Raw genomic sequence first — 26,030 nt, 5'->3', positions numbered from 1 at the left:
CGTGAAGGATGGGCTCCACGGGGTATTGACTGTTTTACAGACAGTAGTAACTATATTTCAATCTGAGTATATTCAGTGTTTTGTAAATACTGATTAGTTGGACCTTGTGCATTTGTGATGTAAATAAACATTTATAGCTTTGTGAAACAAAGGGGTGGTACTGAGGGAGTGCAGCACAGGGAGTAAGGATGCACTGAGATGTTAACACCCCCTCTTAAATTAAACAATCCCAGTCCGTACAAAGCGAACTGTGGCTCCCAGGTGCAGGCAGAGTTACTGCTCCCCCCCTCGACGTTCCTGACGGCATGTGCCTTCATGAGCAAATCCGTGCAGAGAGATGGGAAAAGGAGAGAGAGGTTGGAATTCTGACAGAGGATTTGAAGGGGAGTTCATGTGTTGGTGGGGGAGGGAGTGAGGGTGTCTCACAGAGAGACAGAGAGAGCCTACCAGCTTAACACATCAGTACCTACCTACCTGTATTCCCTGTTCGGAGGGAGGCCAGGGTCCACACAGTCCCTCTTCTCTTTCCTGAGGGGGGAGAGAGAAGAGTGAATCCTCAACTGTGACAGGGGCAGTGCTCTGGAGCCTTGCTGGGGGAGAGGGTGGTAGGGGCGAGGGAGTGCCAGCCTCATGATTAAAATGGAGACTGAAGATGTCGGAATCTGGATCAATACATGATCCAGATTAGAGGGTAGGTCTATAGGCTGAGCAATGTTCTACAGACAGACACATGAATGAAGATGTTGAGATGTGGACAGTGTGTAGGCAGGAGGGGTTAGTCTTCGTTTTATTTATTTATTTTTAGCTGGTTTGGCACATGGAGGGCCAAAGGGCCTATTCCTGTACTGTACTGTTCTATGCCAGGATTTCTGCAGGGATCGCTCCCTCGTCCATCTGCCCCTCCCCACTGATCTCCCTCCCAGCACTAATCCTTGCAAGTGGAATAAGTGCTACACCGGCCCCTCACCTCCTCCCTCACTACCATTCAGGGCCCCAAACAGTCCTTCCAGGTGAGGCAACACCTCACCTGTTAGTCTGTTGGTGTCATATACTGTGTCTGGTGCCCCTGTGTGGCCTCCTGTATATTGGTGAGACCTGGTGTAGGTTGGGAAACTGCTTCACCGAGCATCTACGCTCCGTCCACCAGAACAAGCGAGATCTCCCAGTGGCTACCCGTTTTAATTCCTTTTCCAATTCCCATTCCGATATGTCCATCCACGGCCTCCTCCACTGTTGTGATGAGGCCACACTCAGGTTGGAGGAACACCACCGTATATTCCGTTTGGGTAGCCTCCAACCTGATGGCATGAACATCAATTTCTTGAACTTGTGGTAATGGCCCCCTCTCCTTCACCATGTCCCAGCCCCTTTCCCCTCTCTCACCTCATCTCCTTGCCTGCCCACCTTCTCTCCCTGCTGCTCCTCCCCACCTTTCTTTCTTCCATGGCCTTCTGTCTCTCTCACCAACTTCCCGGCTCTTCACTTCACCCCTTCTCCTCCTCCAGGTTTCACCTACCACCTGTGTTTCTCTCTCCCCTCCCCAACCTTTTAACTCGACTCCTCAGCTTTTTCTCCCCTGTCCTGCCAGCGGGCCTCCACCTGAAACGCCGATTTTACACTTTTCCGTCGACGCTGCCAGTCCCGCAGAGTTTCTGCAGCACTTTGTGTGTGTCACTCGGATTTCCAGCATCTGCAGATTTTCTCGTTTGCTGAGGAGATTTACTTGTTTTATTTACCGAGATACAGTGCCACGCTGTCCACCCATCACTGATCACTGGCCTAGTCACGGGACAATTTATAAATTAACCTAGTGACCGGTACGTCTTTGGACTGTGGGAGGAAGCTGGAGCACCCGGAGGAAATCTAGATGGTCACGGGGAAACAGACAAACTCCCTGCAGACAGTGGCAGGAATTAAGCCCGGCATTGTGCAAACACTAAGCTGCCACACTGCAAGATGCTCCCTGGATTAGAGAGCGTGTTTAAGAAGGTAAGTCATATCTTATGAACATAAGAACATAAGAATTAAGAGCAGGAGTAGGCCATCCGGCCCATCGAGACTGCCCGGCCATTCAATAAGATCTTGGCTCATCTGTTCATAAACTCAGCTCCATCTACCTGCCTTTTCCCCATAACCCTTAATTCCCTTACTATGTAAAAATCTATCTAACTGTATCTTAAATATATTTAGTAAAGAAGCCTCAACTGCTTCCCTGGGCAGAGAATTCCACAGATTCACCACTCTCTGGGAAAAAAAGTTTCTCCTCATCTCCGTCCTAAAACTTCTCCCCTGAATCTTGAGGCAATGTCCCCTAGTTCTAGTCTCACCCTCCAATGGAAACAACTTTCCTACTTCTATCCCTTTCATAATTTTGCATGTTTCTATAAGATCCCCTCTCATTCTTCTGAACTCCAGAGAGGATAGTTCCAGGCGACTCAACCTCTCCTCATAGGTTAACCCCTTCATCCCTGGAATCAACCTGGTGAACCTCCTCTGCACTGCCTCCAAAGCCAGTGTATCCTTCCTCCAGTACGGAGACCAGAACTGCACACTATCTGGAGTCTAGATAGGCTCTTCTCTTTGGAGCAAAGGAGGATGAGAGGTGATTTGATTGAGGCCTACAAGGTGGTAAGAGGCAGAGATCGAGTGGACCGCCAGAGACTTTTTCTTAGCTAAGACGAGGGGGCATAATTTTAAGGAGGTTGGAGGAAGTATGGGGGGGGATGTCAGAAGCAACTTTTTACAGAGAAGGTGGTGGGTGCGTGGATCGTGCTGCTGGAGGCAGGTAGATTAGGGACTTTTAGAGCCTCTCAGACAGGCACATGGATGGTAGAAAGATGTGGAGGGCAGCGTTAGATTGATCCTGGACTAGGTTAAAGAATTGGCTGATCATTGTGGACTGAAGGGCCTGTACTGTTCTACGCTCTGTGTTCTGATACCTCTCCATTTGTAAACCCCAAACCCATTATGCAAAGGCTAATTCGCCATTTATAAACAGAAGAGATTCTGCAGAGGCTGAGAACCTCGGGCAATGCACACAAAACGCTGGGGGAGCTCAGCAAACCAGGCAGCATCTATAGGGGGGAACAATTAGTCAATGCTTCTGGCCAAGACCCTTCAACAGGACAGTTCCAAGGTTCATTTATTATCAAAGTATACAAGACTGAAATTCTTCTTCTCCAGGTAGACAGGAAACAGCATGATCATCAACCCCCAAATCCCTCCTCCCACACAAAAATGAACAAAACAGAAGACATATCAACCCCCACATCCCCCTCCGCTAACAAAAATGAACAAAACAGAAGACATATCAACCCCCACATCCCCCTCCGCTAACAAAAATGAACAAAACAGAAGACATATCAACCCCCACATCCCCCTCCGCTAACAAAAAAAGAAAGATGGGGTGAAAAACACAGAAAATAAAAAACTATAAGACTGAAAAAAGTCTATAACAGGCTCTTCCCTCTCCATAGCAGAGCAATCCCCAGTGATCAAAAGGCAGGCAGCAAGCGCTCACCTTCCACAATTGCCTCAATGTTTCAATATCCCTCGTTGCTTTAATCTGCTTGTGACCCCTCCCGCAGCCTGCTTTCCATGAGGTTCTCTGCCCCCCGGAATCCTCTCGGATACCTCAGAGCGCTGAAGCATCAAAATGAACTCCAAACTTACACATTCATCTCAATGTTTCAATCTCCCTCATTGTTTAATCAGCAAAATGGAGTGGAAGATGGGCTCGTGCCCCATCCCGCAGCCTGCACGTGCTTGGCACCTCTGCCTCCCGAATCGTCTGGGAGAATGCCGCTTCATCAGGACAATACATCAATACGCTGCCTTCTTTAAGAAGTACTTGCGGCAACATCGACAAACCTGTTGTGATTCATGTACAGGAACACGTCCTGCTCTTCACTCCTCTGCAATCCGGCTCAACTCACCTTTAGAATCCTCCTCCACAAGTGCAAGACCCCACACTTCCCGCTTTCACCCACTCACTCTCTGGTTGGAGAACACCACACACAGATCGAGCAGAATTAGACCACTAGCTCCACCATTCCATCATCCCTCTCAACCCCATTCTCCTGCCTTCTCCCCATAACTTCCGACACTCTGACTAATCAAGAACTGATCAACCACTGCTACATATATACCCATTGACTTGTTCTTCAGTCGTCTGTGGCAATGAATTCCACACTCTGGCTGAAGAAATTCTCCCTCATCCCTGATCTAAATGGACATTCCTCTATTTTGAGGTTATGCTCTCTGGTCACTGTTTGCCCCACTATAGGAAACATCCACTCTATCTAGGGTTGGGGGGAGGAGGAGATAGACAGAGGGGAAAGGTGAGAAGAGGAGCAGATGTTACCAGGTGTAAGAAATCTCCAGCGAAGGACGAGTTTGTGGACAGGGAAGAGGAAGAACCCTGGGAAGGAGGAGGGGGCAAGTGAAATAGCTAGGTTTGGATGACAGGGATGGGAGGGGCATTGGCCAGGATCGAGTGAGCGAGGAGGGTGGGGATGAGGGTTGATGGGGAAGAGATGCTGAGGACTCAGGGCAGGGTTCGGTGAGGGGAGGGTCACAATACTCACTTCAATACGGGGGGCAGTGTTTGGGTTTCTGTGCTGATGTTTCTGTGTTTCTGTGCTGTGTTGACGAGCCATGAAGTCTGCCCCTTAGGAGGTAATTCCGGATGGTCCATCTCACACCATGGCCTCTTCCTGCTCTGAGAAAAACTGTTGAGATAGGTATAGGAGGAGGAGGTTGAGGTTGAAGCACCCTCATTCGGTCCTGGCCAATTAGAGAACATTTCCTCTTTATTCGGCACCTGAGGGGAGACAGAAAGCAGCTCTGTGAGAGATTTACTCACGGACCACGTGGGTGCAGAGGAGATTTACCAGGATCTGTCGGGATTAGACAGCGTGTCTGATGAGGATAGGCTGAACGACCCAGAGCTTTTTTCTTTGGAGTGAAGGAAGATGAGAGGTGATTTGAGAGAGGAGTACAAGATAAGATGCACAGACAGAGTGGACAGCCAGAGACTTTTCCCCAGGGCCAAAACGGCTGATACCATGAGGCATAATTTTAAGGTGATTGGAGGGAGCACGGGGTAGGATTTTCACACAGAGAGTGCTTGGTGAGTGGAACACCCTGGCAGGACTGGTGATTGAGGCACTTGGGGGCATTTAAGAGTCTCTTAGGTGCATGGATGATAGAAAAATGGAGGGTATGCGGGAGGGAGGGGCGAGATTAACTGAGTGTTAAAAGGTTAGCACAAAAAATGTGGAACAAAGAGCCTGTACCATGCAAAACTGGCCTACGTTCTACGACCCAAAGACATGTCACGGGTGAGGGAGCAGATGACTGGACAGCAAGGATAAGCCAGGTAACTACAGGCCAGTGAGTCTTGTAACGTCTCCAACCTGATGGCATAAATATTGATTTCCCCCAGCTTCTGAGTGCCGTCCACAAACTGATTGTCCTGTGCAAACGGTCGGTTTATTTCCTATGTGTAGTTACAGAGGTGCAGAATCAGAATGCCCAATGCTGCAACCTGGAGTTTAAAAAACAATCAGCTGCAGGAACTCAGTGGGTCAGGCAGCGTCTGTAGAGGCAGAGGGAGAGTCAGCATCAGGACTGAGTGAAACTGTACACAGTACTCCTGGTGGGATCCTCCTAAAGATCTACATGATTGGAACATTCTTATTCTTCCAATGAATAGTTCTTACTGTGGCATGTTCACACACAGGGTAGCCATGAGACCATCAGCATCATTATGTGCTGTGTCATGACATCACTGTCATGTGTCATGTCATATGACATCATAATCATGTGCCATGTCCTGTGACATAAACATGTACCATGTCGTATGACATCATCACATTATGTGCCATGTTGTATGGCGTGAGCGATCACGGTCTTTGGCAAATTTTCCGACAGTGGTTTGCCATTGCCTTCTTCTGGTCAGTGTCTTTACAAGACGGGTGACCCCAGCCATTATCAATACTCTTCAGAGATTGTCTGCCTGGCGTCAGTGGTCACATGACCAGGACTTGTGATCTGTACCGGCAGCTCCCATGGCTTCACGTCACCCTGCTCGGGCGCTAAGCAGATGCTACACCTTGTACAAGGGTGACCTGCAGGCCAGCGGAGGGAAGGAGCACCAAACATCTCCTTTGGTAGAGATGCATCTCCACTCTGCCACCCCCTCCTTTACTCCTAAGACACTGGAGCAGAATTAGGCCATTCAGCCCATCAAATCTGCTCAGACTTTCCATCATGGCTGACTTATCATCCCTCTCAACCCCATTCTCCTGCCTTCCCCTTGTGACCTTTGACTCCCTGACTAATCAAGAACCTGTCAGTCTCCACTTTAAATATACACAGTGTATTGCAAATTATTGCACAAATCTTATCAGCCAATCCTGTGGCAGCAACTCAATGCATAAAAACATGCAAATGTGGTCAAGAGATGCAGTTGTTGTTCAGACCAAACATCAGAATGGGGAAGAATGATTGCTGGTGCCAGACGGGGTGGTTTGAGTATCTCAGAAACTGATCTCCTGGGATTTTCATGCACAACAGTCTCTAGAGTTTACAGAAAATGGTGTGAGAAACAAAAGGAAATCCAATGAGTGGCAGTCCTGTGAGTGAAAACAACTTGTTAATGAGAGAGCTCAGAGAACGGCCGGACTGGTTCAAGCTGAGAGGAAGGTGACAGTAACTCAAATAACCACACATTACAACAGTGGTGAGCATCCCCGAATGCACAACATGTCAAACCTTGAAGTGAATGGACTACAGCAGAAGACCACAAGATCATGACACAGGAGCAGAATTAGGCCATTTGGCCTATCGAGTTTTCTCCGCCATTCCATCATGACTGATATATTATCCTTCTCAACCCCATTCTCTTATCTTCTCCCTGTAATCTTTGATGCCCTAATCAACCAGGAACTCATCAACCTCATCTTAAATATACCCAATGATTTGGCCTCCACAGCTATTTGTGGCAATGAATTCCACAGATTCACCAGCCATCTGGCTAAAGAAATTCCTCCTCATCTCTGTTGTAATTGGACGTCCCTCTATTCTGCGACTGTGTCCTCTGGTCTTAAACTCCCCCCCCCCCACACACAGGAAACATCCTCTCCACATCCACTCTATCGAGGCCTTTCACCATTCAGTAGTTTCAATGAGAACACTCCTTGTTCTTCTAAACTCCATTTAGCACAGGCCCAGAGCCACTGAATGCTCCTCATATGTTAACCCTTTCATTACTGGGATCATTCTCATGAATCTCCTCTAGACCCTCTCCAATGCCAGCACATTTTTTCTGAGGTAAGGGGCCCAGACTGCTGACAATACTCCAAGTGCGGTCTGACCAATGCCTTATCTCGAGGGCAGGTCGTTCAGTTGGTGAGAACGCTGCGGGCCAAAGGACTTGTCTCTGTGGTGACTAACTCTCTGATTCCACACCATCCTGGCCCAGGGTTTCATCTGCACATTACTACACTGGATAATAAACCACTGGTGCAGAAAATCATAGAGTCATAGGTCACTACAGTACAGAAACAGGCCCTTTGGCCCATCTAGTGCATGTTGCACCATTAATCTGCCTAGTCCCATAGCTCTTCACATCTCTTCCATCCACGTACTTATGCAAACTTCTCTTAAATGCTGCATTCATCACCTTCACTGGCAGCTCATTCCACACTCTCACCATTCTCCGAGTTAGGCTCCTCCTCAGGTTCTCCTCAAATATTTCACCTTTCCCCTTTAACCTATGGGACCTCTAGTTCTAGTCTCACCCCTCCTCAGTGGAAAAAGCCTGCTTGCATTTACCCTATCTATACCCTCTATCAAATCTCCTCTCAAACTCCTACACTCTGGGGATTAAAGACCAAACCTATTTAACCTTTCCCCATAACTCAGGCCCTCAAATCCTGGCAACGACCATGTAAATTTTCTCTGTACTCTTTCAATCTTATTTTCATTTTCCCTGTAGGTGGGTGACCAAAACCACACACAATACTCCAAAGTAGGTCTCACCGACATCTTATATAATTTCAACATAACATCATGAAGGACATCAAAAGTATGAACCTCACAGTCCTTCTTCCCCGGCCCCCCCCCCCCCCACAAGGGAAGAGAAACTTTAAACTAGAAGCGGAGGTTTAAGGTTGAGAGGTGAACGATTGAGGTGAGAGGTTGAGAGGTGAATGACTGAGGCGAGAGGTTGAGAGGTGAACGATTGAGGTGAGAGGTTGAGAGGTGAACGATTGAGGTGAGAGGTTGAGAGGTGAACGATTGAGTTGAGAGGTGAACGATTGAGGTGAGAGGTTGAGAGGTGAACGATTGAGGTGAGAGGTTGAGAGGTGAACGACTGAGGTGAGAGGTTGAGAGGTGAACGACTGAGGTGAGAGGTTGAGAGAAGGACCCGAGTGGCAATTTCTTCACAGAGAGGATGTTGGGTGTATGGTGCAGGGGACGAGAACAGCACATACAGAGAGCGGGAGGCAGTCAATGGGCCAGGCAGCAGCTACGGAGGGGGACATAGAGTCCACATCTCGGACTGAGATCCTTCATCAGGACTGAAAGGAAGGGGCAATAAGAAGGTAGGGCCAGGGGAAGGAGTACAAGCTAGAATCAGAAGAGGTGGTTGAGGCTGGTCAGAGAGACCTGGACAAATGGGGTGGCTTGGCACCTTCGCGGTTAGTGCAACGCTTACCAGCGCCAGTGATTGGGGATCATTCCCCACCGCTGTCTGTAAGGAGTCTGTAGCTCTCCCTGTGACCAGATGCACTTCCTCCGGATGCTTCGGTTCCCCCCCCCCCCCACAGTCCAACGGCGTACAGGTTAGTTAGTGAGTTGAGGGCGTGCTGTTGGCACCAGAAGCGGGCTGCCTCCAGCTCGTCATCAGACAGTGTTGGTCACTGACACAAAGCAACACATTTCACAGTATCTTTCAATGTATCAACGTCAAAAAAAGTTACTCTTTAATCTAGTTTACATGGGCATCCTGGATAGCATGAACCAGTTGGGCCGAAGGGCTTATTTCTGTGTTGTTTGACCAATGATACAACCACTCACTTCACGGTGGTGGGGGGGGGGGGGGGTAATTGCTAATGTGTACGGCTTCACACCGTCACATGGAAACCCCTGTAACACACACAAAGTGCCGGAGGAACTCGGCAGCATCTGCAGAGGGGAACAAACAGCTGACGTTTCAGGCCGAGACCCCTCGTCTGAAACTCTGAGCTTTGTCACGATGGGCCAGAGACGTACCTTGTTGTCAGCACCCTGGTATATGACACGCAGAGACTGCAGCCTCTGGACGCCCTGCTGCAGCTCGAGACGCCGGAACACCTGCTGCCACCGGTCCGTCAGCACCTCCATCCACGGGGCAAACGGCGAGGACATCCGCTCGTCATCCAAGACCACCACATCTATCCGCTCCAGGCCTGGAGGGGGGAGGCAGCAAACAGAAAAACAGGGCAACTGAAGGAACCTTTAAGGTAAATAGGGGTCAGGAAGGAGCCAGGGGAACTTTGGAGCCCTCTGTACTGATCCCAACAAGTCCCCACACACCCGCCCTGGGATTTCACTCCAAATCATTCCCCACATCCAATCCCATCTCTCTCACTCCCACACCGATCCCCGGAAGATCTCCATAGACCTATCCTGAGATGTTCCTCCCAACTATCTCCCACATCCAAATCCACCTCCCCTCCAAGGCAACAGCGTTCTTAACTGTTCACCTGCATTTCCTTTTCCAGATCCCCCCACCCTCACCTCACCATATCTCACCCCCTGCTGCAAAACCCTCTCCGTAAGATCAGAAGACACAGCAGCAGAATTAGGCCATTCAGTCATGGCTGATTTAATATCCCAGTCAACCCCCATTCTCCAGCCTTCTCCCCATGACCTCCGACACCCAGACTAATCAAGAACCTGTCAACCTCCACTTTAAATATATCCAGTAACTTGGCCTCCAATGAATTCCACAGATTCACCACCCTCTGGCTGAACAAATTCCTCCTAATCTCTGCTCTATTCTGAGGCTGTGCCCCCGGTCCCTGGGCCTCCCACTATGGGAAACATCCTCTCAATGTCCACTCTGTCTAGGCCTTTCAATATTCCTCCTGATGAAGGGTTTCAGCCTGAAACGTCGTCACTACCTCCTCCCATAGATGCTGTCTGGCCTGCAGAGTTCTGCCAGCATTTTGTGTTTTTATTTATTTCCAGCATCTGCAGATTCACTCGTGTTGCCTTTCAATATTCCATAGGTTTCCCCGCATTTTTCTGAACCCCAGCACTTATAAGCCCAGGGCCATCAAATGCTCCTCACATTAACCCTTCCATCAAATGCCCCTCACATTAACCCTTCCATCAAATGCCCCTCACGTGAACCCTTCCATCAAATGCCCCTCACGTGAACCCTTCCATCAAATGCCCCTCACATTAACCCTTCCATCAAATGCCCCTCACGTTAACCCTTTCATCAAATGCCCCTCACATTAACCCTTCCATCAAATACCCCTCACGTTAACCCTTCCATCAAATGCCCCTCACATTAACCCTTCCATCAAATGCCCCTCACGTGAACCCTTCCATCAAATGCTCCTCACGTTAACCCTTCCATCAAATGCCCCTCACGTTAACGCTTCCATCAAATGCTCCTCACGTGAACCCTTCCATCAAATGCCCCTCACATTAACCCTTCCATCAAATGCCCCTCACGTGAACCCTTCCATCAAATGCTCCTCACGTTAACCCTTCCATCAAATGCCCCTCACATTAACCCTTCCATCAAATGCCCCTCACGTGAACCCTTCCATCAAATGCTCCTCACGTTAACCCTTTCATTCCCGGGGTAATTCTCGCGATCCTCCTCTGGACTCTCCAGCTCATCCTTCCTTCGGTAAGAGGCCCAACACTTATAACACGCCAAGTACTGTCTGACCAGTGCCTTATAAAACCTCAGAGTTACATCCTCGCTTTTATATTCTAGCCTTCTTGAAATGAATGCTAACATCGTGTTTGCCTTCCTCACCACTGTCTCCAGCTGAAAGCTTAGCTCTCTGTCTCAGCTCCACTCCCCGTCATCCCACCCACTTCCTGCCTTTACCGCCCACTTACCAAAACCGCTCTCCTACCCACCCCACACCTCTGCCCCCTCCACCCCGGCCCTCACATGCCCACTACTCACCCTTGCTGTTCAGTCTGTGGGTCAGGATGAGGAAGGGTATGCCAACACAGAACTCGCAGGAAGAGAGGAAATGGAATGGAACACGTTCCTCGCACTCTGGGATTGGCAGGAGAGAGAGAGACAGAAAGGGGAGTCAAGGCAGAGAAACATTTCCTTTCACACTCCCACGTCACCTCTGTCCATCGAGTAGTACAGCACGGGAACTGGCCCCTCCGCCTGACTGGTCTGTGCTGACCAAGAAGCCATATCCAAGCCATCGTTTTGTCCAAAATCAGGTTTATTATCACTGACATATGCTGTGAAATCTGTTCTTCTGTGGCAGCAGTACAATGCAATTTATAATACAAAAATTTAAAAAGTTTATACACAAATATAATATACACAAATATATAAATATATATATATACATACATACACATGTATATACACACACACACACACACACATATACACAAACACTGTGTGTGTGGTATGACTGACAGAAAATAAAAAATAAGGCAGGCCATTTTATGAATGGTGCAGCGTTAGAGAGGGGAGGCTTTGGTGGGAACAGGAATGGATGAGATGCATATCAGGAAAGATTCTTCTTTTTCATTCTTCAATGATGACTCCATTTCCATCTGTTAGTACATTGTTAGAGCAGTGATGATGGCTCCGTACTTCATCTGACAAACTGCTTTAAAAGCCATTTCATAGGCATTCAACAAATTCACTCTCCAGATCCATTACCCATCTACCTGCATGTTAACATCTCCCATGACTATCATGGCATTGCATTGTCGACACACTTTTCTACTTCCCATTGTAATCCGTGGTCCGCATCCCAGCTACTGTTTGAAACATAGAAACATAGAAAATAGGTGCAGTAGGCCATTCGGCCCTTCAAGCCTGCACCGCCATTCAGTATGATCACGGCTGATCATCCAACACAGAACCCTGTACCTGCTTTCTCTCCATACTCCCTGATCCCTTTAGCCACAAGGGCCACATCTAACTTCCTCTTAAATATAGCCAATGAACCGGCCTCAACTGTTTCCTGTGGCAGAGAATTCCACAGATTCACCACTCTCTGTGTGAAGAAGTTCTTCCTCATCTCAGTCCTAAAAGACTTCCCCTTTATCCTTAAACTGTGACCCTCGTTCTGGACTTCCTCAACATCGAAAACAATCTTCCTGCATCTAGTCTGTCCAATCCCTTTAGAATTTTTTACGTTTCAATAAGATCCCCCCTCAATCTTCTAAATTCCAGTGAGTATAAGCCTAGTCGATCCAGTCTTTCTTCTTATGAAAGTCCTGTCTTCCCAGGAATCAATCTGGTGAACCTTCTCTGTACTCCCTCTATGGCAAGAATGTCTTTCCTCAGATTAGGGGACCAAAACTGCACACAATACTATAGGTGTGGTCTCACCAAGGCCTTGTACAACTGCAGTAGACCCTCCCTGCTCCTGTACTCAAATCCTTTTGCTATGAATGCCAATATACCATTTACCTTTTTCACCGTCTGCTGTACCTGCATGCCCACCTTCAATGACTGGTGTACAATGACACCCAGGTCTCGTTGCACCTCCCCTTTTCCTAATCGGCCACCATTCAGATAATAATCTGTTTTCATGTTCTTGCAACCAAAGTGGATAACCTCACATTTATCCACATTAAATTGCATCTGTCATGAACTTGCCCACTCACCTAACCTATCCAAGTCACCCTGCATCCTCTTAGCATCCTCCTCACAGCTAACACCGCTGCCCAGCTTCGTGTCATCTGCAAACTTGGAGATGCTGCATTTAATTCCCTCGTCTAAATCATTGATATATATTGTAAACAACTGGGGTCCCAGCACTGAGCCTTGCGGTACCCCACTAGTCACTGCCCAGCACTGAGCCTTGCGGTACCCCACTAGTCACTGCCCAGCACTGAGCCTTGCGGTACCCCACCAGTCACTGCCCAGCACTGAGCCTTGTGGTACCCCACTAGTCACTGCCCAGCACTGAGCCTTGTGGTACCTCACCAGTCACTGTCCAGCACTGAGCCTTGCGGTACCCCACCAGTCACTGCCCAGCACTGAGCCTTGCGGTACCCCACCAGTCACTGTCCAGCACTGAGCCTTGCGGTACCCCACCAGTCACTGTCCAGCACTGAGCCTTGCGGTACCCCACCAGTCACTGCCCAGCACTGAGCCTTGCGGTACCCCACCAGTCACTGCCCAGCACTGAGCCTTGCGGTACCCCACCAGTCACTGTCCAGCACTGAGCCTTGCGGTACCCCACTAGTCACTGCCCAGCACTGAGCCTTGCGGTACCCCACTAGTCACTGCCCAGCACTGAGCCTTGCGGTACCCCACCAGTCACTGCCCAGCACTCAGCCTTGTGGTACCCCACTAGTCACTGCCCAGCACTCAGCCTTGTGGTACCCCACCAGTCACTGCCCAGCACTCAGCCTTGCGGTACCCCACCAGTCACTGCCCAGCACTCAGCCTTGTGGTACCCCACTAGTCACTGCCCAGCACTGAGCCTTGCGGTACCCCACTAGTCACTGCCCAGCACTGAGCCTTGCGGTACCCCACCAGTCACTGCCCAGCACTCAGCCTTGTGGTACCCCACTAGTCACTGCCCAGCACTGAGCCTTGCGGTACCCCACTAGTCACTGCCCAGCACTGAACCCTGTGGTACCCCACTAGTCACTGCCCAGCACTGAGCCTTGCGGTACCCCACCAGTCACTGCCCAGCACTGAGCCTTGTGGTACCCCACCAGTCACTGCCCAGCACTGAGCCTTGTGGTACCCCACTAGTCACTGCCCAGCACTGAGCCTTGTGGTACCCCACTAGTCACTGCCCAGCACTGAGCCTTGTGGTACCCCACCAGTCACTGCCCAGCACTGAGCCTTGCGGTACCCCACCAGTCACTGCCCAGCACTCAGCCTTGCGGTACCCCACCAGTCACTGCCCAGCACTGAGCCTTGTGGTACCCCACTAGTCACTGCCCAGCACTCAGCCTTGTGGTACCCCACCAGTCACTGCCCAGCACTCAGCCTTGTGGTACCCCACCAGTCACTGCCCAGCACTGAGCCTTGTGGTACCCCACCAGTCACTGCCCAGCACTCAGCCTTGCGGTACCCCACCAGTCACTGCCCAGCACTGAGCCTTGTGGTACCCCACTAGTCACTGCCCAGCACTGAGCCTTGTGGTACCCCACCAGTCACTGCCCAGCACTGAGCCTTGTGGTACCCCACCAGTCACTGCCCAGCACTCAGCCTTGTGGTACCCCACTAGTCACTGCCCAGCACTCAGCCTTGTGGTACCCCACTAGTCACTGCCCAGCACTCAGCCTTGTGGTACCCCACCAGTCACTGCCCAGCACTCAGCCTTGTGGTACCCCACTAGTCACTGCCCAGCACTGAGCCTTGCGGTACCCCACCAGTCACTGCCCAGCACTCAGCCTTGTGGTACCCCACCAGTCACTGCCCAGCACTCAGCCTTGCGGTACCCCACCAGTCACTGCCCAGCACTGAGCCTTGCGGTACCCCACCAGTCACTGTCCAGCACTGAGCCTTGCGGTACCCCACTAGTCACTGCCCAGCACTGAGCCTTGCGGTACCCCACCAGTCACTGCCCAGCACTCAGCCTTGTGGTACCCCACTAGTCACTGCCCAGCACTCAGCCTTGTGGTACCCCACCAGTCACTGCCCAGCACTCAGCCTTGTGGTACCCCACTAGTCACTGCCCAGCACTGAGCCTTGCGGTACCCCACCAGTCACTGCCCAGCACTCAGCCTTGCGGTACCCCACCAGTCACTGCCCAGCACTCAGCCTTGTGGTACCCCACTAGTCACTGTCCAGCACTGAGCCTTGTGGTACCCCACCAGTCACTGCCCAGCACTCAGCCTTGCGGTACCCCACCAGTCACTGCCCAGCACTCAGCCTTGTGGTACCCCACTAGTCACTGCCCAGCACTGAGCCTTGCGGTACCCCACTAGTCACTGCCCAGCACTGAACCCTGTGGTACCCCACTAGTCACTGCCCAGCACTGAGCCTTGCGGTACCCCACCAGTCACTGCCCAGCACTCAGCCTTGTGGTACCCCACCAGTCACTGCCCAGCACTGAGCCTTGCGGTACCCCACCAGTCACTGTCCAGCACTGAGCCTTGTGGTACCCCACCAGTCACTGCCCAGCACTCAGCCTTGCGGTACCCCACCAGTCACTGTCCAGCACTGAGCCTTGCGGTACCCCACCAGTCACTGCCCAGCACTCAGCCTTGTGGTACCCCACTAGTCACTGCCCAGCACTGAGCCTTGCGGTACCCCACTAGTCACTGCCCAGCACTGAACCCTGTGGTACCCCACTAGTCACTGCCCAGCACTGAGCCTTGCGGTACCCCACCAGTCACTGCCCAGCACTCAGCCTTGTGGTACCCCACCAGTCACTGCCCAGCACTGAGCCTTGCGGTACCCCACCAGTCACTGCCCAGCACTGAGCCTTGCGGTACCCCACCAGTCACTGCCCAGCACTGAGCCTTGCGGTACCCCACTAGTCACTGCCCAGCACTGAGCCTTGTGGTATCTCACCAGTCACTGCCCAGCACTGAGCCTTGTGGTACCCCACCAGTCACTGCCCAGCACTGAGCCTTGTGGTATCCCACCAGTCACTGCCCAGCACTGAGCCTTGTGGTACCCCACCAGTCACTGCCCAGCACTGAGCCTTGTGGTACCCCACCAGTCACTGTCCAGCACTGAGCCTTGCGGTACCCCACCAGTCACTGCCCAGCACTGAGCCTTGCGGTACCCCACCAGTCACTGTCCAGCACTGAGCCTTGCGATACCCCACTAGTCACTGTCCAGCACTGAGCCTTGCGGTACCCCACTAGTCACTGCCCAGCACTGAGCCTTGTGGTATCTCACCAGTCACTGCCCAGCACTGAGCCTTGTGGTACCCCACCAGTCACTGCCCAGCACTGAGCCTTGTGGTACCCCACCAGTCACTGTCCAGCACTGAGCCTTGTGGTACCCCACCAGTCACTGCCCAGCACTCAGCCTTGTGGTACCCCACTAGTCACTGCCCAGCACTGAGCCTTGTGGTACCCCACTACTCACTGCCCAGCACTGAGCCTTGTGGTACCCCACTACTCACTGCCCAGCACTGAGCCTTGTGGTACCCCACCAGTCACTGCCCAGCACTGAGCCTTGTGGTACCCCACCAGTCACTGCCCAGCACTGAGCCTTGTGGTATCCCACCAGTCACTGCCCAGCACTGAGCCTTGTGGTACCTCACTAGTCACTGTCCAGCACTGAGCCTTGTGGTACCCCACCAGTCACTGCCCAGCACCGAGCCTTGCGGTACCCCACCAGTCACTGTCCAGCACCGAGCCTTGCGGTATCCCACCAGTCACTGTCCAGCACTGAGCCTTGCGGTACCACACCAGTCACTGCCCAGCACTGAGCCTTGTGGTACCCCACCAGTCACTGTCCAGCACTGAGCCTTGCGGTACCCCACCAGTCACTGCCCAGCACTGAGCCTTGCGGTACCCCACCAGTCACTGCCCAGCACTGAGCCTTGTGGTACCCCACTAGTCACTGCCCAGCACTGAGCCTTGTGGTACCCCACTAGTCACTGCCCAGCACTGAGCCTTGTGGTACCTCACCAGTCACTGTCCAGCACTGAGCCTTGCGGTACCCCACTAGTCACTGCCCAGCACTGAGCCTTGCGGTACCCCACTAGTCACTGCCCAGCACTGAGCCTTGTGGTACCCCACTAGTCACTGCCCAGCACTGAGCCTTGCGGTACCCCACCAGTCACTGCCCAGCACTGAGCCTTGCGGTACCCCACCAGTCACTACCCAGCACTCAGCCTTGCGGTACCTCACCAGTCACTGCCCAGCACTGAGCCCTGTGGTACCCCACCAGTCACTGCCCAGCACTGAGCCTTGCGGTACCCCACCAGTCACTGCCCAGCACTGAGCCTTGCGGTACCCCACCAGTCACTGCCTGCCATTCTGTTGTAATCTGTGGTCCGCATGCCAGCTACTGTTTGCACACACCTTGTATTGCAAGGACATGCAGGTAAGCACGGCTCTGTTGGTGACCTAGGACTGGAAGATGTAGAATCGTTGTGGGCAGCATTAAGAAACTGCAAGGGTAAAAAGACCCTGATAGGACATTATACAGACTTCTAAACGTTAGCCAGGGCGTGGATTACAAATTACAATGGGAGATTAAAAAAATACATGCCAAAAGGACGATGTTATGATAGTCATGGGGGATTTCAGTATGCAGGTAGACTGGGGAAATCAGAATTTGTAAAATGTCTACAAGACGGCTTTCTAGAGTAGCTTGTGGCTGAGCCTACTAGAGGAATGGCTATTCTGGATTTGGTTTTGTGTAATGAACCAGATTTGATTAGGGAACTTAAAGTAACTAACCCTTAGGAGGTAGTGATCAGAAAATGATCAAATTCACCCTGAACTTTGAGAAGGAGAAGCTAAACAATGATGTTTCAGTATTACAGTGGAGTAAAGGGAATTACAGGGGCATGAGAGAGGAGTTGGCCAGAATTGATTGGAAGGGGACACTAGCAGGGACGACACCAGAGCAGCAATGGCTGGAGTTTCTGGAAATAATTGGGAAGGTACAGAATATAATCATCCCAAAGAGGAAGAAGTATTTTAAAGGCAGGGTAACACCACCGTGACTGACAAGATTAGTCAAAGCAAACATAAAAACAGAAGAAAGGGAATTATAGACCTGACGTCAGTGGTTGGGAAGACATTGCCCTATTGTCCTGTTTATTGTTTATTGTAATGCCTGCACTTTTTTGTGCATCTTATGCAGTCCTGGGTAGATCCGTAGTCTAGTGTAGCTGTGTGGGTTTTTTTCTGTGTTGTTTTTTACGTAGTTTAGTCTAGTTTTTGTACTGTGTCATGTAACACCATGGTCCTGAAAAACACTGTCACATTATTACTATGTACTGTACCAGCAGTTATGGTTGAAATGACAATAAAAGTGACTTGACTTGATTGGAGTTGATTGCTAAGGATGAATATTCGGGGTACTTGGAGGCACATGATAAAATAGGCCAAAAGTCAGCATGGTTTTCCCAAGGGAAAATCTTGTTTGACAAATCTGTTGGAATTTTTTGAGAAAGTAACAAGTAGGATAGACAAAGGAGAATCTGTGGATGTTCTGTACCTGGGTTTTCAGAAGGTCTTCAATAAAGATACTAGCATGGATAGATAACTAGCTGAGAGAATGGGAATAATTGGAGCCTTTTCTTATTGACTGCTGGTGACTACTGGTGTTCCACAGGGGTCGATGGTGAAACCACTTGATTTTTACGTTGTACGTCAATGATTTGGATGACGGAATTGATGGCTTTGTGGCCACGTTTGTGGATGATACAAAGATAGGTGGATGGGCTGATAGCGTCAAGGAAGTAGAGACACTGCAGAAGGATTGGGAGAATGGGCAAAGAGGTGGCAGATGGGATACAGTGTTGGGAAGTGTGTGGTCATGCACTTTGATAGAAGGAATAAAGACGCAAACTTTTTCTAAACAATGAGAAAATTCAAAAATCCAAGGTGCAAAGGGGCATCGTGCAGGATTCCTCAAGGCTAACTTGTAGGTTAGGTTGGTGGTGAGGAAAGTAAATGCAATATTAGCATTCTTTTCCCAACGACTGGGTACAAATGCAGACAGAGCAAAGAGTTAAATTGTACCAGAGGGGCAAAATTCAAAAGGACGAAGAATGCAGGACTGAAGGTGCTGTATTTAATTGTACATAGCATTCAGAATAAGGCGGACGAACTTGTGGCGCAATTAGGGATCGGTGGGTTTGACGTTGTGGACGACCCTTTAGAACAGAGGTAAGGAGGAATTTTTTTAGCCAGAGAGTAGTAAACCTGTGGAATGCTCTGCCACAGACTGCGATGGAGGCCAAGTCCGTGGGTAAATTTTAAGTGGGAAGCAGAAATTGATCATTTCAGGATTTGTCAAGGCATCAGAGGATATGGTGAGAAGACAGGTGTATGTGATTGAGTGGGATCCGGGATCAGCCATGATGCAATGGCGGAATAGACTCGATGGGCTGAATGGCCTAATTCTGCTCCTATGTCTTATGGTCTTATCTAAGAAAGGATGGGTTGACATTGGAGAGGGTTCAAAGGAGGTTCACAAAAATTATCTGAGAATGAAAAGCTTGTCATATGAAGAGTGTTTGATGGCTCTGGGCCTGTACTCACTGGAATTTAGAAAGATGTGGGGGAATCTCACTGAAACCTACCCAATGGTGAAAGGTATTGACAGAGTGGATGGGACAGGATGCTTCCTATGGTGGGGAAGTCTACCAGCTGGGTGTATCTAAGGCAGAGGTTGATAGTCAGGGCACGGGGAGAAGGCAGGAGAATGAGGCTGAGGGGAAATGGATCAGCCATGACGAAATGGCCGAGCAGACTCAGTGTGCCAAACACCCTAATCCTGCTCCTAAGCCTTATGGTTATATAACTTTTAACCTCATCCCAAACAGAGATTAAGGATGAGAAGATGAGTGTCATTTGTCGTGTGTACATCGAACCATGTAGTGAAATGTGCCGTTTGCATGAAAGCAGTGAGGATTGCGCCACGTCGCCAAACGTCCGGCCCCACATAGCATGCCCACAGCTCTCTGAATGCGGGAGGAAACTGGAGCACCCGGAGGAAATCCACATGGTCACGGGCAACGTACAGAGCCCTTACAGACGGTGGTGAGAATCGAACTGGGGTTGCTACCGCTGTGCCACCATGCCGCCCTGCATACCACTTCCCTTAAAACTTTCCAACTGTCTGCTAAAAGCTTTTACTGTACCTGCCTTAAACACTTCCTCTGGCAGCTTGTTCAACATAGATGTCTAAAGTAAGTTGCCCCTCATAGACCAGCACAGCACAGTACAGGCCCTTCGGCCCACAATGCTGCACTGACCCATTAACCTACTCTAAAACCAATCTAACCCTTCCCTCTCACATAACTTCCCATTTTTCTATCATCCATGTGCCTATCTGAGTGTCTTTTAAATGCCCCCAATGAATCTGCCTCAGATAACAGTAGGGGTCCATGCCATAAAAAGGTTTTGGAACCCCTGCTCTAACCCAATGTGTCCTTCCCACCTTCTCTCCCCTGGTATCACGCCAACTGGCCTCAGTCACAACAAACCCCGATCACAAACCCCGGAATGATGTACAGTGGTCCTCCAGGGAGAGGGCATTGCCCGCACACCTCACCCCTCAGAGCTAAACCACAATTCAGCAAACCCAGTGTATGTAACGACTGAGACTGACCTTCGTACTTGAGAACCACCTCGTTTGCCGATATCTATGGAAAAGAGAGGGAACATACCAAATGACTGGAAGGAAAATAACTAGATAGGGAGACAGCACTGTCCGAGCTAAATCCCCCCCACTCACAGGTCAACAGTAAACTCCCCCCTGCTGACACTACACCAGGTCAACTACTCCCACCCATGGCTCACCAGGTCAACAGTCAAATCCCCATACCCACAGCCCAGCAGGTAAACTCCCCCACCCACAGTCCACCAGGTCAACAGACAACTCCCCCACCCACAGTCCACCAGGTCAACGGTCAAATCCCCCACCCACAGTCCACCAGGTCAATGGTCAAATCCCCCACCCACGGTCCACCAGGTCAACGGTCAACTCCCCCACCCACGGTCCACCAGGTCAACAGACAACTCCCCCACCCACAGTCCACCAGGACAATGTTCAGTTCCCCCACCCACAGTCCATCATGTCAAGGTTCAGCTCCCCCACCCACAGTCCACCAGGTCAACGGTCAACTCCCCCACCCACAGTCCACCAGGTCAATGTTCAGCTCCCCCACCCACAGTCCACCAGATCAACGGTCAACTCCCCCATCCACAGTCCACCAGGTCAACAGTCAAATCCCCCACCCACAGTCCACCAGGTCAATGTTCAACACCTCCTACCCACAGTCCACCAGGTCAATGGTCAACTCCCGCACCCACAGTCCACCAGGTCAACGTTCAACTCCCCCACCCACAGTCCACCAGGTCAACAGTCAACTCCTCCACCCACAGTCCACCAGGTCAACGGTCAACTCCCTCACCCACAGTCCACCAGGTCAACGGACAACTCCCACCACCAACAGTCCACTAGGTCGATGTTCAACACCTCCTACCCACAGTCCACCAGGTCAATGGTCAAATCCCGCACCCACAGTCCACCAGGTCAATGGTCAACTCCCCCACCCACAGTCCACCAGGTCAATGTTCAACACCTCCTACCCACAGTCCACCAGGTCAACGGTCAACTCCCCCACCCACAGTCCACCAGGTCAACGGTCAAATCCCCCACCCACAGTCCACCAGGTCAACGTTCAACTCCCCCACCCACAGTCCACCAGGTCAACGGTCAACTCCCCCAGCCACAGTCCACCAGGTCAATGGTCAAATCCCCCACCCACAGTCCATCAGGTCAATGGTCAACTCCCTCACCCACAGTCCACCAGGTCAACAGACAACTCCCCCACCCACAGTCCACCAGCTCAACGGTCAAATCCCCCATCCACAGTCCATCAGGTCAATGTTCAAATCCCCCACCCACAGTCCACCAGGTTAACAGTCAACTCCCTCACCCACAGTCCACCAGGTCAACAGACAACTTCCTCACCCACAGTCCACCAGGTCAACGGACAACACCCACCACCAACAGTCCACTAGGTCGATGTTCAACACCTCCTACCCACAGTCCACCAGGTCAATGGTCAAATCCCGCACCCACAGTCCACCAGATCAACGGTCAACTCCCCCACCAACAGTCCACTAGGTCAATGTTCAACACCTCCTACCCACAGTCCACCAGGTCAATGGTCAACTCCCCCACCCACAGTCCACCAGGTCAACGGTCAACTCTCCCACCAACAGTCCACCAGGTCAACGGTCAACTCCCCCACCCACAGTCCACCAGGTCAACGGTCAACTCCCCCACCAACAGTCCACTAGGTCAATGTTCAACACCTCCTACCCACAGTCCACCAGGTCAATGGTCAACTCCCCCACCCACAGTCCACCAGGTCAACGGTCAACTCCCTCACCCACAGTCCACCAGGTCAACGGACAACTCCCACCACCAACAGTCCACTAGGTCGATGTTCAACACCTCCTACCCACAGTCCACCAGGTCAATGGTCAAATCCCGCACCCACAGTCCACCAGGTCAACGGTCAACTCCCCCACCAACAGTCCACTAGGTCAATGTTCAACACCTCCTACCCACAGTCCACCAGGTCAATGGTCAACTCCCCCACCCACAGTCCACCAGGTCAACGGTCAACTCTCCCACCAACAGTCCACCAGGTCAACGGTCAACTCCCCCACCCACAGTCCACCAGGTCAACGGTCAACTCCCCCACCAACAGACCACTAGGTCAATGTTCAACACCTCCTACCCACAGTCCACCAGGTCAATGGTCAACTCCCCCACCCACAATCCACCAGGTCAATGTTCAACACCTCCTACCCACAGTCCACCAGGTCAACGGTCAACTCCCCCACCCACAGTCCACCAGGTCAACGGTCAAATCCCCCACCCACAGTCCACCAGGTCAACGTTCAACTCCCCCACCCACAGTCCACCAGGTCAACGGTCAACTCCCCCAGCCACAGTCCACCAGGTCAACGGTCAAATCCCCCACCCACAGTCCATCAGGTCAACGGTCAACTCCCTCACCCACAGTCCACCAGGTCAACAGACAACTCCCCCACCCACAGTCCACCAGCTCAACGGTCAAATCCCCCATCCACAGTCCATCAGGTCAATGTTCAAATCCCCCACCCACAGTCCACCAGGTTAACAGTCAACTCCCTCACCCACAGTCCACCAGGTCAACAGACAACTTCCCCACCCACAGTCCACCAGGTCAACGGTCAAATCCCCCACCCACAGTCCATCAGGTCAATGTTCAAATCCCCCACCCACAGTCCACCAGGTTAACGGTCAAATCCCTCACCCACAGTCCACCAGGTCAACAGACAACTCCCCCACCCACAGTCCACCAGGTCAATGGTCAAATTCCACCACCCACAGTCCACCAGGTCAACAGACAACTCCCCCACCCACAGTCCACCAGGTCAATGGTCAAATCCCCCACCCACAGTCCATCAGGTCAATGTTCAAATCCCCCACCCACAGTCCACCAGGTTAACGGTCAACTCCCTCACCCACAGTCCACTAGGTCAACAGACAACTCCCCCACCCACAGTCCACTAGGTCAACAGACAACTCCACCACCCACAGTCCACCAGGTCAACGGTCAACTCCCCCACCCACAGTCCACCAGGTCAACGGTCAAATTCCACCACCCACAGTCCACCAGGTCAACGTTCAACTCCCCCACCCACAGTCCACCAGGTCAACGGTCAACTCCCTCACCCACAGTCCACCAGGTCAACAGACAACTCCCACCACCCACAGTCCACCAGGTCAATGGTCAAATCCCCCACCCACAGTCCACCAGGTCAACGGTCAAATCCCTAATCAACAGTCCACCAGGTCAACGGACAACTCCCCCACCAACAGTCCACTAGGTCAATGTTCAACACCTCCTACCCACAGTCCACCAGGTCAATGGTCAAATCCCGCACCCACAGTCCACCAGGTCAACGGTCAACTCCCCCACCAACAGTCCACTAGGTCAATGTTCAACACCTCCTACCCACAGTCCACCAGGTCAATGGTCAACTCCCCCACCCACAGTCCACCAGGTCAACGGTCAACTCCCGCACCCACAGTCCACCAGGTCAACGTTCAACTCCCCCACCCACAGTCCACCAGGTCAACGGTCAACTCCCCCACCCACAGTCCATCAGGTCAACTGTCAAGTTCTCCATTCCATGGCCCACCAGGTCAGTGGTAAACTCCCACCCCCATTGCTCACCAGGTCAACAATCAAATGCCCCCATCCAAAGCTCACCAGGCCAACTCTTACCCCAAAGCCCACAAAATCAATGGTCAGCCCCTCCCACCCACCCCAGTCCAAAGGGTCAAATCCACTCACAGGTCACAGATCCACTGCCCTCAGGTTACAAGGAAGTCAAAGATCACCACTCAGAGTTTATACGATCCATGTCCAACCCCACCCACAAGCCCTAAGCTCAACACAACCCATAAGGTAGCCCGAGTTGGTATAGGACATTCTGAAAGTGGATGGTGAGCAACCAGAGGTCACGGTCCATATTGGTATAAACAAAGTAGGCAGGAAAGGAGATGGGGTCTTGCATTGTAAGTATAGGCATTTAAAGAACAGGTCCTCTAGCATTGTGACCACAAGATTATTCTGATGCAATGTGGAAATGAAAGGAATGAGCAATGCCTGAAGGGTGGTGTTGTAGGGTCAGCTTCAGCTACCTGGACAACTGGGATCTCCTTCAGGACACTGATGACCACACAAGAGATGGGATGTATCTGAACTGGAGGAACACCAATATCTTTGCAGGGAGGTGTTAAGAGTAAAAAGATTGCAAAGGAAAGTGTTGTAATCTATGTGCAGAACCACACAAATGTTCAGGGTCTTAAATGAATACTTCCCGTCTACATTTAAGGTGAAGAAGGACTTGGACGCTAGGAATTCACCAATGGACCAGTGATATCCTGGAGCATATCAACACTATGAAGGAAGTGAGGTTCTGAAAGGCATAAAGGTAGGTAAGTGACATGATGGTTGGTGGAGTTGTGAATAGTGTAGAATGTTGTCCTAGGTTACAATGGGACATTGACAGGATGCAGAGCTGGTCTAAGAAGTGACAGATGGAGTTCAACCCGGAAAAATGTGAAGTGATTGACTTTGGAAGGCCAAATTTAAAAGGAGTGTACAGGGTGAATGGCAGGATTCTTAGCAAAGTGGAGGAAGAACAGAGGGATCTTCAGGGTCCATGTCCATAGATCCCTCAAAGTTACCATGCAAGTTGATAGGATGGTTAAGAAGGTGTGGTGTATTGTCCTTCATTAGCTGGGGATTGAGTTCAAGACAGTGAGGTAATTTTGCAACTGTATAAAACCCTGGAATATTGTGCTGAGCTCTGGTTGACTAATTATAGAAAGAATGCAGAAGGGATAATTGAAAAACAATGGCAGGAACCTCAACAGGATCTGTCGGATTGACATCCGTTTGATTTATTCTCATCATCTTGACTTTGCCCAGGAATTTCTCCAGCTCCTGGAGTGGCGGGGTCTCCGATGCCACCGGCTTCCTCAGGATCGTGGCAGGTTCTGCTTCCTCGTCGCTCTCTTCAATCTTGGGCAGACTGAAGTCCACTTGGGATTTCGCACACACAGCAGTCATCCTCTTACAGATTCTGATCAGCTCTACCCGGGAGAAAGAAACAATAAGCGGTTATCAAGTGTACGGAGGGGGGGGTAAAGAGTCGACATTTTGGGTCGAGACCAAAACAAAAAGAGCTTTGACCAGTGAGCAATCCGGACAACGGAAGTTTGGAGAGGAGGGGGCTTCAATCAGGTCCACTGCCCGAGGATAACAGGCAGCAGTGGGTCGCTACAGTGGAAAAGAGAACTGACCAGTTGACCAATTGGTGTTTGGGATTGATTAGCAACAGCAAATTAAAGGAAGGCAGGGCAAGCACTGTGGCCATCATTGCAGTGACCGTCATCTGAGTGGACAGAGTCAGAGTGGACAGAGTCAGAGTGGGCAGAGTCAGAGTGGACAGAGTCAGAGTGGACAGGGTCTGAGTGGACAGAGTCGGAGTGGACAGAGTCAGAGTGGACAGAGTCAGAGTGGACAGAGTCAGAGTGGACAGGGTCTGAGTGGACAGAG

General features: G+C 51.2%; 1 protein-coding gene across 4 annotated transcripts in view; it reads right to left on the bottom strand.

Annotated features, from left to right (window-relative positions):
* The window catches only part of LOC140732460 (uncharacterized), a 164,441-nt gene that overhangs the window by 4,712 nt on the left and 133,699 nt on the right, over positions 1 to 26,030 (bottom strand). Inside the window, exons 19-24 of one of the 4 annotated variants that reach the window (XM_073055138.1) lie at positions 25,338 to 25,564; positions 20,504 to 20,537; positions 11,207 to 11,302; positions 9,283 to 9,458; positions 4,587 to 4,822; positions 471 to 528 (exon numbers count right to left, since the gene is read on the bottom strand). In XM_073055138.1, coding sequence (XP_072911239.1) covers positions 471 to 528; positions 4,587 to 4,822; positions 9,283 to 9,458; positions 11,207 to 11,302; positions 20,504 to 20,537; positions 25,338 to 25,564 — 827 coding nt within the window. The remainder of the gene's footprint in view (positions 1 to 470; positions 529 to 4,586; positions 4,823 to 9,282; positions 9,459 to 11,206; positions 11,303 to 20,503; positions 20,538 to 25,337; positions 25,565 to 26,030) is intronic. The other 3 variants (XM_073055137.1, XM_073055140.1, XM_073055139.1) reach the window with 3 other exon arrangements.

Source organism: Hemitrygon akajei, chromosome 8 (genome assembly GCF_048418815.1).
Source record: "Hemitrygon akajei chromosome 8, sHemAka1.3, whole genome shotgun sequence".
Lineage (NCBI taxonomy): Eukaryota > Metazoa > Chordata > Chondrichthyes > Myliobatiformes > Dasyatidae > Hemitrygon > Hemitrygon akajei.
This window is presented reverse-complemented; position numbering and strand designations above follow the sequence as displayed.